This window comes from Eleutherodactylus coqui, chromosome 10 (assembly GCF_035609145.1).
Source record: "Eleutherodactylus coqui strain aEleCoq1 chromosome 10, aEleCoq1.hap1, whole genome shotgun sequence".
NCBI classification, from domain to species: domain Eukaryota; kingdom Metazoa; phylum Chordata; class Amphibia; order Anura; family Eleutherodactylidae; genus Eleutherodactylus; species Eleutherodactylus coqui.
This window is the reverse complement of record NC_089846.1, coordinates 96518030-96534872: the sequence shown is the minus strand read 5'-3', so window position 1 is coordinate 96534872 and position 16843 is coordinate 96518030. Positions and strand designations below refer to the sequence as shown.

General features: G+C 41.8%; 1 protein-coding gene across 1 annotated transcript in view; it reads left to right on the top strand.

Annotated features, from left to right (window-relative positions):
* Positions 1-1773: 1773 nt before the first annotated feature.
* Positions 1774-16843, top strand: part of LOC136581111 (uncharacterized) — a 33868-nt gene continuing 18798 nt past the window's right edge. The window contains exons 1-10 of the mRNA XM_066582097.1: positions 1774-2421; positions 6506-6552; positions 10225-10251; positions 14269-14286; positions 14914-14931; positions 15288-15305; positions 15869-15889; positions 16199-16219; positions 16586-16606; positions 16796-16816. Of these exons, the coding sequence (XP_066438194.1) occupies positions 1774-2421; positions 6506-6552; positions 10225-10251; positions 14269-14286; positions 14914-14931; positions 15288-15305; positions 15869-15889; positions 16199-16219; positions 16586-16606; positions 16796-16816 (860 nt within the window). The remainder of the gene's footprint in view (positions 2422-6505; positions 6553-10224; positions 10252-14268; positions 14287-14913; positions 14932-15287; positions 15306-15868; positions 15890-16198; positions 16220-16585; positions 16607-16795; positions 16817-16843) is intronic.

Here is a 16843-nt window from a genome sequence, read left to right as displayed (position 1 = left end):
GGCCATATGTTTTATCTGCCGGCCGGTGCCGAGAGTTGTCCGCACCGGCAGTGAAGCGCTCTTATCCTACAGAAACACGGGCGCATTGGCACCCGTGTGACTGAGCCCTGATATGTATCTCCTACCGCAGTCACTGCTGTTCACAATAAGTCTTTCCTTTATTTGATGAGCCATAAAAGAGGTTGCAGAACCTGCCGATGTTTTGCTTTTGTCAGACAGTCTGCACAGTTTTCCTGTTTTGTTAGACGGTTCTTCCGAAAATATCCTGATTACACAGTCCTACTGCTGAGACTCACGACGATCTGGTGTGCAAGTGTAGTGATCTGGACGGGCACTACAGAATAGAAGTACTTTACCTGCAAATTAGGAGCAGTTATTCTAACTACCAATTCATTTAACAAAGGGTAGTTATGCTGGACTCCATTTAATAAGAAGAGGGAGTCAGGATAGGGAACTGAGAATGGCAATAACTGTTCAATTCTCCTACAGCGCCCCTACAGGGGAGACAAATCATTGCATAATTCCCAGTGGAACCAATAAGCTGTCCATGTGCTACACTGCTTTTTTCTGTGCATGTGCTGCCCTCTCTCTTTATTACAAGTTTAGGCTTCTTTCTCGCAAGCATTTTTAAGTGGCTAATTTAGCCGCAATAAAAAAAAAACCCCGACCATCGGAAGCATTGGATTCATGACTAATAGTCATTTAAGACATGACTATTATTTTCTACTTTTTCATCGAAGGAAATGGAAGTCCCGCTGATGCTAGCGCACTGCACCTTTAATTCTGATAACTTCAGGGTTACTGGCCCTTTAAGATAATATAGGTGTTCTTTCTACACTAGGAGGAAGATCAGCACGTGTTCCAACAATTCCTATTCTTGAAGTCTCGCAGGTGATATTTAGGATGGAGGCGATGAGTAAGAACGTGTGACAGAGGTGGAAAGCTAAATTACTAATTGTAACAGGAAATTCAGACATTTATGACATGTTACCGCATTCCTGTTGTTTTCATGCATTTACTACTTATTTAAAGGGGAAGTCACCCTGAAACCTATTAATAATCCAAGGCAGTCTTTCATCCCCCTGAAATGGCTGATAAATGTGGACAATAGATTACATCCAGCAGCATAGTAAATAAATGTTAAGAATATGGCCCTTTAACATGGGATGACAGTCAGGTAAACGACTGCAGGAGTGCTGAAGTCACCGCTAAGCTCGTTGGTGCTGATGCAGAGCGTTTACACTGACAGACTGTACCGCTGGATCGCGGCCTTCTTTCTGGCTTCTTTCTCAGTACTTCAGCTTCTAGGAGGAGGGCTGAGTGGGGAGCGTTTACACAGAACGACAAGCCCGCCATCCAGCGATGGTTTTTAAGTGGGCAATCTTTGTGCATTTACACTGCATGAATATCGCTCAAATTCGTTTATTTGAATGAATGTTGTGCAATGATCGTCCTAAGTAAATGACCCATTACTGTCCCTTTAAGGAGATTAGGCTGATAACTGGAGGCCATGTACCATCCTGTATTGTTTATCGACATTCATTTATGTGGCTACCATTGTGTGATAAAAATAAAACACCCAGCAGTAATTACAGTCATTAGTTAATTGCCATATTTTCAGTAATTACATAGCAGCTGCCATTTGTAGGTATTTTTTAAACATTACATTAGGTTATAAATGCAGAATGACATCACCATATGCATTGAATGAATGTCGTCTGAAGTGTTACTGGCTGACCGTACAATGTGTAGAGGGGTGTCCCAACTTTCAACATGAATTTCAACATGCCTGATCATTTGTTCACAGTACAGAGGGGTCTGAAGGGGAACAGAGGAGTCTGGAGAGGGATAGAGGAGTCTGGAGAGGGACAAAGGAATCTGGAGGGGGACAGAGAACAGAGGAGGCTTGAAAGAGTGCAGCAAAGTCTAGGGTGGAGAGAAGAGTCTGGGGGTAAGGGAGAGGTGTCTGAGTGGGACAGAGGTATCTGGAGAAGGACAGAAGAGTCTGGGAGGAGGACAGAGGAGTCTGGAGAGAAGCAAAGGAGTCTGGAGAAGGACAGAGGAATCTGGGAGGAGGACAGAGGAGTCTGGAGAGAAGCAGAGGAGTCTGGGGGGACAGAGGAGTCTGAAGGAGGACAAAGGCGTCTGAGTGGGACAGGGATCTGGGGGACGACAGAAGAGTCTGGAGGAGGACAGTTGAGTCTGGAGCAATTAGAGGAGTCTGGAGGGGACAGAGTGGTCTGTAGTAGGACAGAGAAAGCTGAAAGAGACAGGAGGAGTCTGTGGGAGGACAGAGGAGTCTGGAAGGAACAGAGGAGTCTGGAGAGTGACAAACGAATCTGGAGGGGGACAGAGAAATGTGGAGGAAACTTGAGAGAGTGCAGAGAAGTCTTGAGGGGACAGAATAGTCTGGGGGTAAAAGTGAGGTGTTTGAGTGGGACAGAGGAGTCTAGAATGGGACAGAGTAGTCTGGGGGGAACAGAGGAGTCCGGAGGAAGACAGAGGAGTCTGGAGAGAAGCAGAGGAGTCTGGGGGACAGAGGAGTCTGGAGGAGGACAGAGGCGTCTGAGTGGGACAGAAGTCTGAAGGATGAGAGAAGAGTCTGGAGGGAAGAGAGGAGACTGGAGGAGGACAGTAGAATCTGGAGCAATTAGAGGAGTCAGGAAGTGACATAGTGCTCTGGATGAGGACAAAGAACGCTGGAAGAGACAAGAGGAGTCTGTGGGAGGACAGAGGAGTCTGGGTGAAGGGGGGGCAGAGAGTCTGAGGGGAACAGAGGAGTCTGGAGGAGGACATAGGAGTCTGCAGGAGGATAGAGGAGTCTGGAGGGAACAGAGGAGTCTTGAGGAGGGCAGAGGAGTCTGGAAGGGACAGAAGAGTCTTGAGCGAATAGAGGAGTCTGAAGGGGACAGAGGAGGCTGGAGCAGGGGAAGAAACTGTCTGGCAGCAGTTTTCTCCCCTCCCTATATTGAGAGCCCACGCCGCGTGTGTATGTGTATGGGCAGATTGGAATGCTCAGCACCCAACAGCTATCTGAAATGTGTGACCAGCCTTAAATTTCAACATGTCCAATGTCTAGTTGTCTCAGGACATAAGCGATGTATGAAATGGCTGACAATGGCTTATCCCACTCTTCGTTCAGCTCAGTGTGCATTAAACGGAGCAAAATAATCCATGTCAGATCATTCTGTCAGCAGTTTAATATCTAACATGCCTGGTCCCTCTGTCCCCCAGCATCTGCCATCAGAGATGTTAGGGGTTTACCATGCACTTAAGATGTAGATGGCCCACCGAGTGATGGACTCTATTGAAATCAAAATTTCTATTACATACCAATTATTGTCTATATGGCCCAATAAAATCAATAAATCAAGGAAATAAACCAACCAGTTCATAGCGCATCAGCATCTTGAATGAGCTCTTCTTGAGAAATATCGCTTATTTTTCTCTTTTTCTAGAAAATAAATTATTTTTTTGCTTATGGGAAACTATCAACAAGTTTATATAAACATATATGTTATTCTTGTTATATGTTTGTGTTTAGTACTTTGGGTTTATAATGGTGAAGGTTGGGTGTCACAGTTAAAAGCAGTTAGGTGACATATTGTCAGCTTGTGATATTGTCAGGAAGACGAGGGAACCCTGCTGACCGGTGTAGTCCAATAGGCAGAGTTAGAGGAGAGCAACTTATATGAGAGCAATATATTATGTACCAATATGTTGATTCTGTATTGTTGATTGTTTTGTGAATTCCCATTTAAGGATTCCCTATTACCTCATATGGTCATCATAGAATGGCAATTCTCCATTTAAGATGTCCCATTATTCTGGAAAACTTAAAGGGGTTGTCCCGCGCCAAAACAGGTTTGTTTTTTTTTCAACCCCCCCCCCCCCCCCCCCCCCCCGTTCGCCGCGAGACAACCCCGATGCAGGGGTTAAAAAAGAACACCGGAGAGCGCTTACCTGAATCCCCGCGCTCCGGTGACTTCTTACTTACCTGATGAAGATGGCCGCGGGGATCTTCTCACTCGGTGGACCGCAGGGCTTCTGTGCGGTCCATTGCCGATTCCAGCCTCCTGATTGGCTGGAATCGGCACGTGACGGGGCGGAGCTACACGGAGCCGGCATCCAGCACGAGCAGCCCCATTGAAAAAAGAAGAAGACCGGGACTGCGCAAGCGCGGCTAATTTGGCCATTAGACGGCGAAAATTAGTCAGCTCCATGGAAACGAGGACGCTAGCAACGGAGCAGGTAAGTAAAAAACTTTTTATAACTTCTGTATGGCTCATAATTAATGCACAATGTACATTACAAAGTGCATTAATATGGCCATACAGAAGTGTATAGACCCACTTGCTGCCTCGGGACATCTCCTTTTACCTTGTATTACATAGTCATCCATTCTATTAAATGGGTGTTGTGCATTTTCCCTTTCCCCATGGAGAAGAGCAGAAAGGACCAGCCATGGTCAATGCAACATTGGTGAATCTGCAAATTAAAAAGGGGTTGTCCATATGTGGCAGAAAATTTTAATCAAATACTTCAATAGGCCGGCCGCTCACCATCAGAGCCGCAGGCACTATCTCTTCTCTCCTATATACGCTCTCTGTTCTCTGGCTACTTGATATCTGAATCGCTGCAGACTAGAAGTTAGGGCGCTGTGAGCACTCTGTACTCTGATGAATAACCGACAGCACAGCTTTTCTTCCTGTTAGGCTATGCTATTCTGAGCCTTGTGCACATAACCATTCCTCTTTGCAAGCTATACGAGTTGCAAGGAGGGGGATTACTATCTACCTATTGTGACGTAGGGCACAGTGCCTTTATATCTCAGGAGGTTGCCAACATTGACTAGCTCCCGGAACCGTGAACTTAAGACCTTTTATTAGGGTTATGACGCTATTCAGTTTTTGTGCCTTACAAGCACTCCTTATATAGCGCCATTTACGGGGGTACCACCTAAGCCAATATTAGTGCACCTCCTCACTTACATCTTAAGAGCCTAGGGGGTCACCCGCACTAGTTGACTCCCCCTGACGGACTATCGTCCTCTGGTTCTGCTAAAGTTATTGACAGTAACCAACTTTCATATAGTAGCAGAGATCGAGGGAACGTTTGTACGACCTTTGTCCTGGGGACTAGACGGCACCACGGACACAATTGCACCAGTTAGATAAATGGTCGCCACAAAGTTTAGGAGAGCTCTCCCAACACACGCAATAGTGTGGGGGTATGCATTAGCCTGATTCTAGACATCACCTAAGAAAAGTAACGCTTGAGGTGGTGTTCTACACATTAACAGGACCAAGCTACATAGTTCGCCGCTACAGGAAACGAATTTAGCTTGTAAAACCCTATACTGAAAATTTCCATCTTGGACGTCAGATAGGTGTTATCCACAACTATCTATTCAACTATTATTACACATAACTCTGGGCAATATGTGGCCCCGCTCCTGATGAACTGTCCCGAATGAGGACAGGGAAACGCGTCGAGCATTGAGAGCATTGAGCGCACTACAAAACAACTACGAGCATTGAGCGTACCACAAAAGAACTACGGTATTAGCACTAAGCGCATCACTAAACAATTACAGTATTGAATGAACTGTACTAAGATCATAACATACCGTTTAATAATATTACCCCGGAGCTCTACGTGGGATTACTAGAACCCCCATCAACATTGTTGAGTGTGGATTATCACGCGATCGTAGCATCTATACTCCCATCCCCTGATAATATTAGGGGATCGGCAATCACTAGTGACCCTTAACTGAGGGTTGACGTCTTTTCTTTGTTTTGTTGTCCTGTGTTTGTCAGTGTTTTTATGTTAGCCCAACGTTTTTAAATAATTTACTAATAAAGATTGTATATTTTTAATCTATATCTGTGAAGGGCTTGATACACATAATATATAGATTCAACATACCACTGTGATTCCTCAATACTTCCACAGGCACCATCACCTTATATGTAGTGGCATTGACCATTGTCCTATTTTTATTGCCCCTTGGTCTTGACAAATGAGCTGGAGTCGCCAGGCCAAATCGTATCCCCCTTAGGAGAACTGCTGAGAAACGTTCACCCTTTGCTTGCGTATCTCTCACACTGAACCTGGTGCCAGCGGACCTGCTCCCCCCTTAAAGTGCAATACACAGCAAATACTATCAAATATCATGTAAGGGTGAGCAAGCAGAAGGGAAGTGCAAAGTGCACCCCCCTTACTTAGATAGGGTGAAATATCTCGAGAGGTGAACCTGAACATGTGACAAGTTGTCCATCATAGTAATAACAAGTTCCTGGGAGGACAATGGTGGAATTTTGTCCGAGAGATAGCTTTATGATGAGACATGATGATAGTTGGGAAATGGTGGTTGTTTCTGCCAAGAAAGGTGTGCTCCCAAGTCTTTAAATAACCTGCAACGAGAGGGAAATATAATTATCACATCTGACCCAGAGGAAGAACATTGTCTGCCACCAGGAACGATGATGCACCCAACTAGTTTAGCTGCAGTGCTAATACTGTCACTGCTCTGCATTCAGGCACCAGGTAAGGCATCAGGACATCGGACAGAGATGAGTATGGTGGACGCTGTTTCTGAGTATTTAGGGAACCAGATACCACCTGTATGGAGGTCACTCTCCTACTAGGTCCTCTCTGTAGTGGTGGATCTACATGGTAACATTACTGATGCGCTAGCATTCAGGTTGAGCGGGTATAATGGTAAATTACGGTACTCATATTCATTAGCTAATTTAGAGCTTATCTTCATTTTCATCTGCATCTGAGAACAATTAGTAAAACACAAAGATCTGCAATTACTCCAATTAGATTAGGGAAGAGAAATCAGGAGTAATTGTCTTGCTCTTTATACATATGCTGTGCCTCTCAGCTCCTGGTATTGTCTATGTGTATGTACTGCAAGTATTGTTGTATATCGTATGTTATTACCGTACATTAGTTTGTTATACGGGTGGTGGACAAGTTTTGAGAGTGACACAAATTTTGGGTTTCGCAAAGTTTGCTTCTTTAGTGTTTTTCGATCTCTTAGTCAGATGTTTCTACAGTTATTGAAATACAATTCTAAGCATCTCATAAGTTTTTGCACTTTGACTATATTTTGCATGTTATTACATTAGCTTGTTGTGTATATATGGCACAAATCTACTGCAGCACTTTGTGTCAAGTCTGTAGACAGCATAGAAGCACCCAAGGTGGATGTACTGGCCAATGAAGAAGAAGACCATCCTAGGGGCCTCCATAACAGAAGCTGATTGGTGAAACCGTCTTATTATCCCTTTCTTGCTTTGGGCCTCTTGAATTCCCATAGAACTATCTACAGCTCTTTCTTCCTCAGCAGCACTGATGGGCTGGATAGTCTAGCAGCTCTTTGGACAGTCAATAGAAGGGAGCCAGTGCTGGAATAAGCCTCCGTCGCTGGCCCTGGAACAGCACAGCTGGAGGTCTGTGGAACAGTTCATCTTTAAGGGTGCAGTAAGAGAAGAAGAAGAAACCACAAGTGGTCCTCCTGTTGGGGCGATTCTAAGCTTCCTTCTAATACTTGACAATTGTTGATTGTGACGGTTTGACACCCTTTAGGGTTGGCACCATCCAGGCTGTGCAAATCCGGGAATGGCAGAGTGAAACATCTTGGGACGAACATCTACTGGGCTTCTTGACTTCATTACTTCACCCTATTCTTTTAAGAGAACACATGCAACTTTGCCAGGAGCCACCACGTCTTGGGCTCCACAGACTTCTTCCATAACGCCTATGTTACCCATGAAAACTCTTATCTAACCTGATATTACTTTTATCATTTTGCATGATCGTGAGTGCTCCTGACTCAAAACATCACAGAAAATGGCATACAGATGGGATGTAACAGGACTAATAGGGCATATGGAGAGGGGTTGTATTTATGAGACCCCTACAGTACATGTATGTGATCCTATAGCTAGGAAACTGAAGATCCTCTTATATGAGTCTGCTCTACGGCGGTTTTTGCTCTCACTTGCTTTGCTTCTAATGGTGTTCCTCTACCGCTGTTATAAATGACTATACAGCGAGGAATAATGAGAAGAACAACATGTTCCTAATTTATGAGGGAGCAGAAAGCCAACAAACACACAAACGAACCTGTAATTACATCCAGAAGCTGTGATATAATGTCCTACATCTGATTAAAGAAACAATTCTTATTTATAAGGCAAATTATGTTACGAGGAATGTGCGCTAATAAATGCCAACAGAGAGATCCACACAGTCATCATAGTGGTAGAACTATACAGTATTACACATACAGCTTGTGCATATAAGGAGCAAATTATAGTAGTTATACTCTTATACATAGGGAGCAGTATTATAGTAGTTATAATCTTGTACACAGGAGGTAGTATTATAGTAGTTATATTCTTGTACATAGGGGGCAGTATTATAGTAGTTATATTCTTGTACATAGAGGGCAGTATTATAGTAGTTATATTCTTGTACATAGGGGGGCAGTATTATACTAGTTATATTCTTGTACATAGGGAGCAGTATTATACTAGTTATATACTTGTACATAGGGGGCAGTATTATAGTACTTATATTCTTGTACATAGGGGGCAGTATTATAGTACTTATATTCTTGTACATAGGGGGCAGTATTACAGTAGTTATATTCTTGTACATAGGGGGCAGCATTATAGTAGTTATATTCTTGTCCATAGAGGAAGTATTATACTAGTTATATACTTGTACATAGGTAGCAGTATTATAGTAGTTAGATTCTTATACATAGGGGGCAGTATTATAGTAGTTATATTCTTGTACATAGGGGACAGTATTGTAGTAGTTAGATTCTTGTACATAGGGGGGCAGTATTATACTAGTAATATTCTTGTACATAGGAGCAGTATTATAGCAGTTATATTCTTGTACATAGGAGGCAGTATTATAGTAGTTATTTTCTCATATATAGGAGGCAGTATTATGGTAGTTATATTCTTGGACAAAGAGGGCAGTATTATAGTAGATATATTCTTGTACATGGAGGGCAGTATTTTAGTAGTTATATTATTGTACATACGGGGCAGTATTACAATGGTTATATTCTTGTACATAGAGGAACAGTATTATAGTATTAATAGTCTTGTACATAGGGGGCAGTATTATAGTAGCTATATTCTTGTACATAGGGGGCAGTATTATAGTAGTTTTATCCTTGTACATAGGAGCAGTATTATAGTAGTTACATTCTTGCGCATAGTGAGCAGTATTATAGTAGTTATATTTTTGTAAATAGGAGCAGTATGATAGAAGTTATATTTTTGTACATAGCGGGCAGTATTACAGTAGTTATATTCTTGTACATAGGGGGCAGCATTATAGTATTTATATTCTTGTCCATAGGGGCAGTATTATACTAGTTATATACTTGTACATAGGTAGCAGTATTATAGTAGTTATATTCTTGAACATAGGGGGCAGTATTATAGTAGTAATATTCTTGTACATAGGAGGCAGTATTATAGCAGTTATATTCTTTTACATAGGAGGCAGTATTATAGTAGTTATATTTTTGTACATAGGTGGCAGTATTATAGTAGTTATATTCTTGTACGTAGGGGGCAGTATTATAGTAGTTATATTCTTGTACATAGGAGCAGTATTATAGCAGTTATATTCTTGTACATACAATGCAGTATTATAGTAATTTTCTCATATATAGGAGGCAGTATTATGGTAGTTATATTCTTGTACAAAGAGGGCAGTATTATAGTAATTATATTCTTGTACATAGGGGCAGTATTATAGTAGTTATATTCTAGGACAAGCCATCAGTATGTCAGCTCTGAAGGTATAGGCCAGGGGTCCCTCATTATTGAGCAGATCAATTGGATTCTGCAATGACAGACGCTGCACTGTCCTGGTGGTTGCTGTTGTGTTGGTACTGCTGCTCAGCCCTATTGATGCGAATGGGACTGAGCTGTAGTATCAGACACCGCCACATGGGGTGCTGTGTCATGCTCTCAGGTGTGTGTCGTAGACCTTTCTTTGCTCTGATCAGTGGAGTTCCCGGGGGTTGGATTCCCACAGTTCATGTAATATTTTCTGGATAATCCCTGACTGTTTTCCAGATGAAAGCAGATTTAGCGTAGAGTAATTAAAGTTCTTCCTGAATCACACTTATCATATATCATGTGAATGTCATTAATGGCTCTGGTTCTTCCGCAGCACCGGGAACAGCTCAAACCACCGCAGGTAAGAAGACCTCACCGCATAATATTCTAGCACCACAATAACTGATATGTTAGAAAATCCAGACTATTGTTATTAACCGTTACGGTAATAGAGAAAAGCGCGACGACTGATGCATGCGGTTCTGCAGTGGCGAGTGGGATTAAATTCCTCAATTTTAAGGGATAACTTCTTTTGCGCATGGATTTTTATGCTTACGTAAATGTATTAATCCAAAAGCTTTGATGTCATTATTGAGGTTCCCTTTCGGGGTCCTTACCAGGTGGGTGAATGCAGTCCCTGTGGCTCCTCTACCTACCCCATGTTGTCATGGGTCCCTGAAGCCCAGTGGGCACTGGCATCTGCCTATATTTGCCTGGTGTTCCTGCTAGAGCTGCCACCTTATATTTCATCTTCCGTCACGAGGACAGGTTCTTATTAAGTTTGCGATAATCATCCTAGAAATCGGAGGCGCTTGAGCACAAACAAATGGTCCCACAAGCATACAGGGTGGAATCGAGTCCGTGTGTGATTCACTTACGGCAGTGAGTAGTCAGAATCTGCATAACAAGGCTGTAGAGTCCAGGTCACCGTTCTAGCAGGACTTGCTAATCTTCTACTTACAGGCTATAGGTCAAACAGCTATTGCCTGGCAGCCGCATCCTCTCTGCAACAACTTCTGGCGTGAATTACACCATGCCTAGAGCCAGTGCACTGCTCCATGGTCCCTCCGTGGCCCAGATATCCTTACACACCATGTGACTCACCACAGCCAATCTCACTATGGGGATACTTAAAATATTTACATTACAAGACCACTAGAGGGCGCACTTTATACAACAAATAATACTGAGAGAACAGAACAAGCTTGTACATAATGCTGCAGAAAACACTGTGAGCCCGTTACTTCCTAACCTATCTACACGGCACACCCCTTAATACTGCGAGCTCTGTTGTATGTAGGGGATTTGGAGCTTGGCATCAGATACACAAAGTTCCAACCACCATATACATATACGGATATGTAGAGATATTCAGAAATCAAAGAGAATTTTGAAGCTCTTTTGAGATTAAACAGAAACAATTGTTTGTAAGGATTAAATGCGGCACCCCACATTTCATAAATGTCAACCAAACCCACCAATTTCAGCGGAACCAGAAAGCCATTTAAAGCAACCCTCCTGCTTTGGGACAAAATTCCACTCCAGAGCAAGAGAGCTGCGGGTATATGATCTGCAGTTGTTCTTCTCTGCCATCCCTCTGATCCACAGGTTGTGGGTCCTGTTTTTGGCCATCCAAGATGGCCGATACAGTCTTCAGACTACTTAATAATCCGATTACTAATGCATTGGTAGTATAAGACTACACTTCTCTCTGATTGGTCAAAACTGCTCACGTGATCAGCACAACATACATTAGATAGTTAAAAAATTGCAGCAGCCTTCTTGGATGGCCCAAACCAGGGCCCTGAACCAGCAGATCAGAGGGACGGCACAGAAGAACAAATACAGGTAATTTACTACCCCCCGACCCCTCTGGAATTTTGTCCCAAAACTGGAAGAGCACTTTAATGTGTATGAAAGATTCACAACTCTACCCCAATGGAAGATGTCATGAGAAAGAAGGATCCAGCTGTTGGGTTTCAACGTGCTTGATTCCTTGTTCTCAAAGAAGACAATTTGGCAACAAAGAAGTCTGGAGAGAACAGATGAGTCTGGATGGAACAGAGGTGTCTGAAGGGAACAGAGGAGTCTGGAAAAAAGGACAGAGGAGTATGGAGGGGGACAGATGAGTCTGGAGGGAACGGAGGTGTCTGGAGGAGAGGACAGAAAAGTCTGGAGGCTACTAGAGGGGTCTAGAGAAGGATAGAAGTTTCTGCAAGAGAGATTACAGGACTCTGGAGAGGGTTGAGGTGTCTAGTGGGGACAGAAGTGTTTGGAGCAGACAGAAGTGTCTGAAAGGCACGGAGGTGTCTGGAGGAGGACAGAGGAGTCTAGGGAGGACAGAGGATTCTGGAAGGAATAAAGGAGTCTGGGGGGGGACAGAGGAGACTGAAAGGAGCAGAGGTGTCTGGAGATGAAAACAGAGGAGTCTGGAAAAGCACAGAGGAATCTGAAGGGGGACAGAGCAAGCTGGAGGAAACAGAGGGGTCTGGAGGAAAGGAGGGAGGAGTCTGGAGGGGAACAGAGGGGTCTGGAGGAAAGGATAGGGGACTCCGGAGAGAGTAGAAGTGTCTAGCTGGGACAAAAGTGTTTGGAATGAACAGAATTGTTCGTAGGACACAGAGGAGTTTGGAGGGCATGGAGGTATCTGGAGCAGAGGACAGAGATGCCTGGAGAGAACAGAGGTGTCTGGAGGGGGACAGAGGAGGCTGGAGGGAACTGAGGTGTATAGGAGGAGAGTAGAGAGGTGTCTGGAAGGGGACAGAGCAGTCTGGAGAAGACAGAGTAGTTTAAAAGGAATAAAAGAGTCTGGAGGGGGACAAAGAAAACTGGAAGAAGGAACAGAGGTGTCTGGAGAAGAGGAAAGAGGAGTCTGGAGGGGGACAAAGGGGTTTGGAAGAGGACAGAACTGTCTGAAGGGAACAGAGGTGTCTGAAGAAGAGGAAGCAGGACTCTAGAGAGGGTAGAAGTGTCTGAAGGGAACTGAAGTGTTCTAAACGGACGTAGGGCACAGTGCTAAAGTTCATTTACACTGCAAGTGCAAAAAAGTTACCAGTACATGAAGAGTCTCACATCAGTGAGGTTAGAATATACAGAATAAATTAGTCCTTTTCTACACTGTGGCTGAAGCTTTTCAAGGTCAACACAGTCTACTTGTATGTTTGTGGAGAGAACGTCATTTATACTGCAATGATAGCTCATTACACTGTTCATCAGCTAACATATGAAGAGGGATATTAGTGGTGCTGTTCTGCAGCTGGAATGGCTGTGTCTGCAATATGTTATGTGTATGGTGACTACAGATGGCGCTGTGACTGCTATTAAAGCGGTTCTACAACAATTGTATGTTCTCCCTGGTCCACAGGATATCCACATGCAGCGTACCATAGGGAGACCCCGGACACCTGACATACGTGGGGAGGTGGGAGGGTAAAGTGTTGGCTTGTCACTGCGGCACTTACCAGGCTCCTTCCTGGAGAGACACACGCAGTCAAGGCCGGAGCAGAACTGCAGGCCACCTAGGACACTTCTAGGATAGGGATTGCCAATACACAGGATAACAGGGCGTTAATTCTCAAGGGTGACTCCACCGTTCCTACACACACCGGTATGACCCTCGGCGGATAAGAAATTCAGCCACAGACAGTTCTTAGTACCATAGGTCTCTAGGAACGGTTAGAGCCCGGCAAAACTTTACTTAAAACTTGGAACAGACAATACATGGCAGTTCACTTTTATAAACTCTCTCACATTTACATGCAGGCTTTGGATTTTTGCAGACATTAACCTCTCAAGCGCCGCAGCTGTGCAACACACATACTGGAAATGACAAGACAGCTTTGCACAGTGCATCAACATGAGACATACATATATGACATTTATGGAGGGGACCAGGATGATGTTCTGGGCCACTACACACAAGCTAGGGAAGAACTTGATGATAAGTGGAAGTCTCACTACTGAGACCCTCACCTATCCTCAGAACTGCTATTTCAGTCAGCCTCATTGAAATTAATGGAGAGCTAACCGCACATACTCAGCAAGTACTCCATTCATTCTGATGTCACCGTGGGGGAAGAAGTGACCATCACAGTGAGAGGAGAGCAGTACACGAGTCCCCTTCTCGAGATCGGTAGGGTCTCAACAGTGAAACTTCCAATGATCAACGAGTTAATCCCTATCCCATGGATCTCCAGTGAGTAGGGGATAATTTATTATTCTGGGAAAACCCCTTTAATAGAAGGACCCCAAGATAACAGCACTAACAAATCTCATATCTATCTATCTATCTCCTATCTATTTATCTATCTATTTATCTTTCACAGTTGATAAATGATGATTATAATACTAAATGATTATTTCTATATCTATATTACAGGGGCAGCAACAACTGCAGGTTAGTTTCCACAGGCACCTTTTCTATCTATCTATCTATCTATCTATCTATCTATCTATCTATCTATCTATCTTCATCTTTATCTATAGCAGTAGATAAATGATAATTATAATCATAAATGATTACTTCTTACAGGGGCAACACCTACAACTGCAGGATAGTTTCCAAAGTTTCTATCTATCTATGTAGCTATCTATCTATCTATCTATCTATCTATCTATCTATCTATCTATTTATCTATCTATCTATCTATCTATTTATCTATCTATCTATCTATCTATCTATCTATCTATCTATCTATGTATCTCATATCTATCTATCTTTCTCATATCTACTTATCTATCTATCTGTCTATCTCCTATCTATTTATCTATCTTCATCTTTATCTATAGCAGTAGATAAATTATAATTATAATCATAAATGATTACTTTTTACAGGGGCAACACCAACAACTGCAGGATAGTTTCCAAAGTTTCTATCTATCTATGTATCTCATATCTATCTATCTTTCTCATATCTACTTATCTATCTATCTGTCTATCTCCTATCTATTTATCTATCTATCTTTCACAGTTGCTAAATGATAATTATAATACTAAATGATTATTTCTATATCTATATTACAGGGGCAGCAACAACTGCAGGTTAGTTTCCACAGGCACCTTTTCTATCTATCTATCTTCATCTTTATCTATAGCAGTAGATAAATGATAATTATAATCATAAATGATTACTTCTTACAGGGGCAACACCTACAACTGCAGGATAGTTTCCAAAGTTTCTATCTATCTATGTAGCTATCTATCTATCTATGTATCTCATATCTATCTTTCTCATATCTACTTATCTATCTATCTGTCTATCTCCTATCTATTTATCTATCTATCTATCTATCTATCTATCTATCTATCTATCTATCTATCTATCTATCTATCTATCTATCACAGTAGATAAATTATAATTATAATACTAAATGATTATTTCTATATCTATATTACAGGGGCAGCAACAACTGCAGGTTAGTTTCCAGAGGCACTTTTTCTATCTATCTATTTAAATATCCGTCTTTATCTTTTCTATCTATCTATCTTCATCTTTAGCTATAGCAGTAGATAAATGATAATTATAATCATAAATGATTACTTCTTACAGGGGCAACACCTACAACTGCAGGATAGTTTCCAAAGTTTCTATCTACCTATCTATCTATCTATCTATCCATCTAACTATCCCATGTCTATATATTTTTCTATAGCAGTAGGATAATTATAATAAATCATTATGTCTTCATCTATATTACACGGGCAACAACTACAACTGCAGGTTAGTTTCCAGAGACATTTTATCTATCTATCTATCTATCTATCTATCTATCTATCTATCTATCTATCTATCTATCTATCTATCTATCTATCTATCTATCTTCTTGAAATGATTATCTCTTTATTTATGCTACAGGGGCAATAATTACAACTGCAGGTTGATTTCCAGAGTTGTTCTATCTATTCATCTATCTATCTATATGTTGCTGCAGATTAATGATAATTATAATAAATTATATTCTCTTTATCTATATTACAGGGGCAACAACTACAACTGCAGGTTAGTTTCCAGAGGCACTTTTTCTACCTATTTAAATATCCCTCTACATTTTTTCTATCTTTCTATCCATCAAAGTAGATAAATGATAATTATAATGATAAGTTATTATCTCTTAGGCCGCCTGCAGACGGCCTCTGCGAGCCCCGCACAGAAATAGAGCATGCCGCGGTTTGTTTGCTGCGTAAGATTTTGCGCGGCCAAACCGCAGCCGTCTGCATAGGATTGCGTTTGTTAACGCAATCCTATGCAGGCTTCCAGCGGCGGAAATCCCACCGCGGAATTTCCGCCCGTCTGCAGTCGGCCTTACAGGGGCAACAACTACAACTGCAGGTTAGTTTCCAGAATCACTTTATCAATCAATCTTGTATTTGTTTATCTATCTACTTAAATATCTATCTCATATCTATCTTAAATCTATCTATATCTATTTAATATCTATCTCAAATCTATAGCAGTAGATAAACAGTAATTATAATGATAAATGATTATCTCTTTATTTATGTTACTGGGGCAACAACTACAACTGCAGGTTAATTTACAGAGTCTATCTAACTATCTATCTATCTGTCTATCTCATATCCATCTATCTATCTATCTATCTATCTATCTATCTATCTATCTATCTATCTATCTATCTATCGCAGTACATTAATGATTAATATACTATATATTTTTTTCTTTTTAACTATACTACAGGGGCAACAACGACAACTGCAGGTTAGTATCCAGTTATTTTATCTTTCTATCTATCTATTTATTTATCAATCTATCTATCTATAGCAGCAAGTTAAGGATATTATTTATCTTCTATCTATTTATCTATCTATCTATCTATCTATCTATCTATGACAGTAGATAAATTATATTTAGAGTTAATAAATCATTATCTCTTTATCTACATTACAGGAGCATCCACTACAACTGCAGGTCAGGCGCCAGAGTCATTCTTTCTAT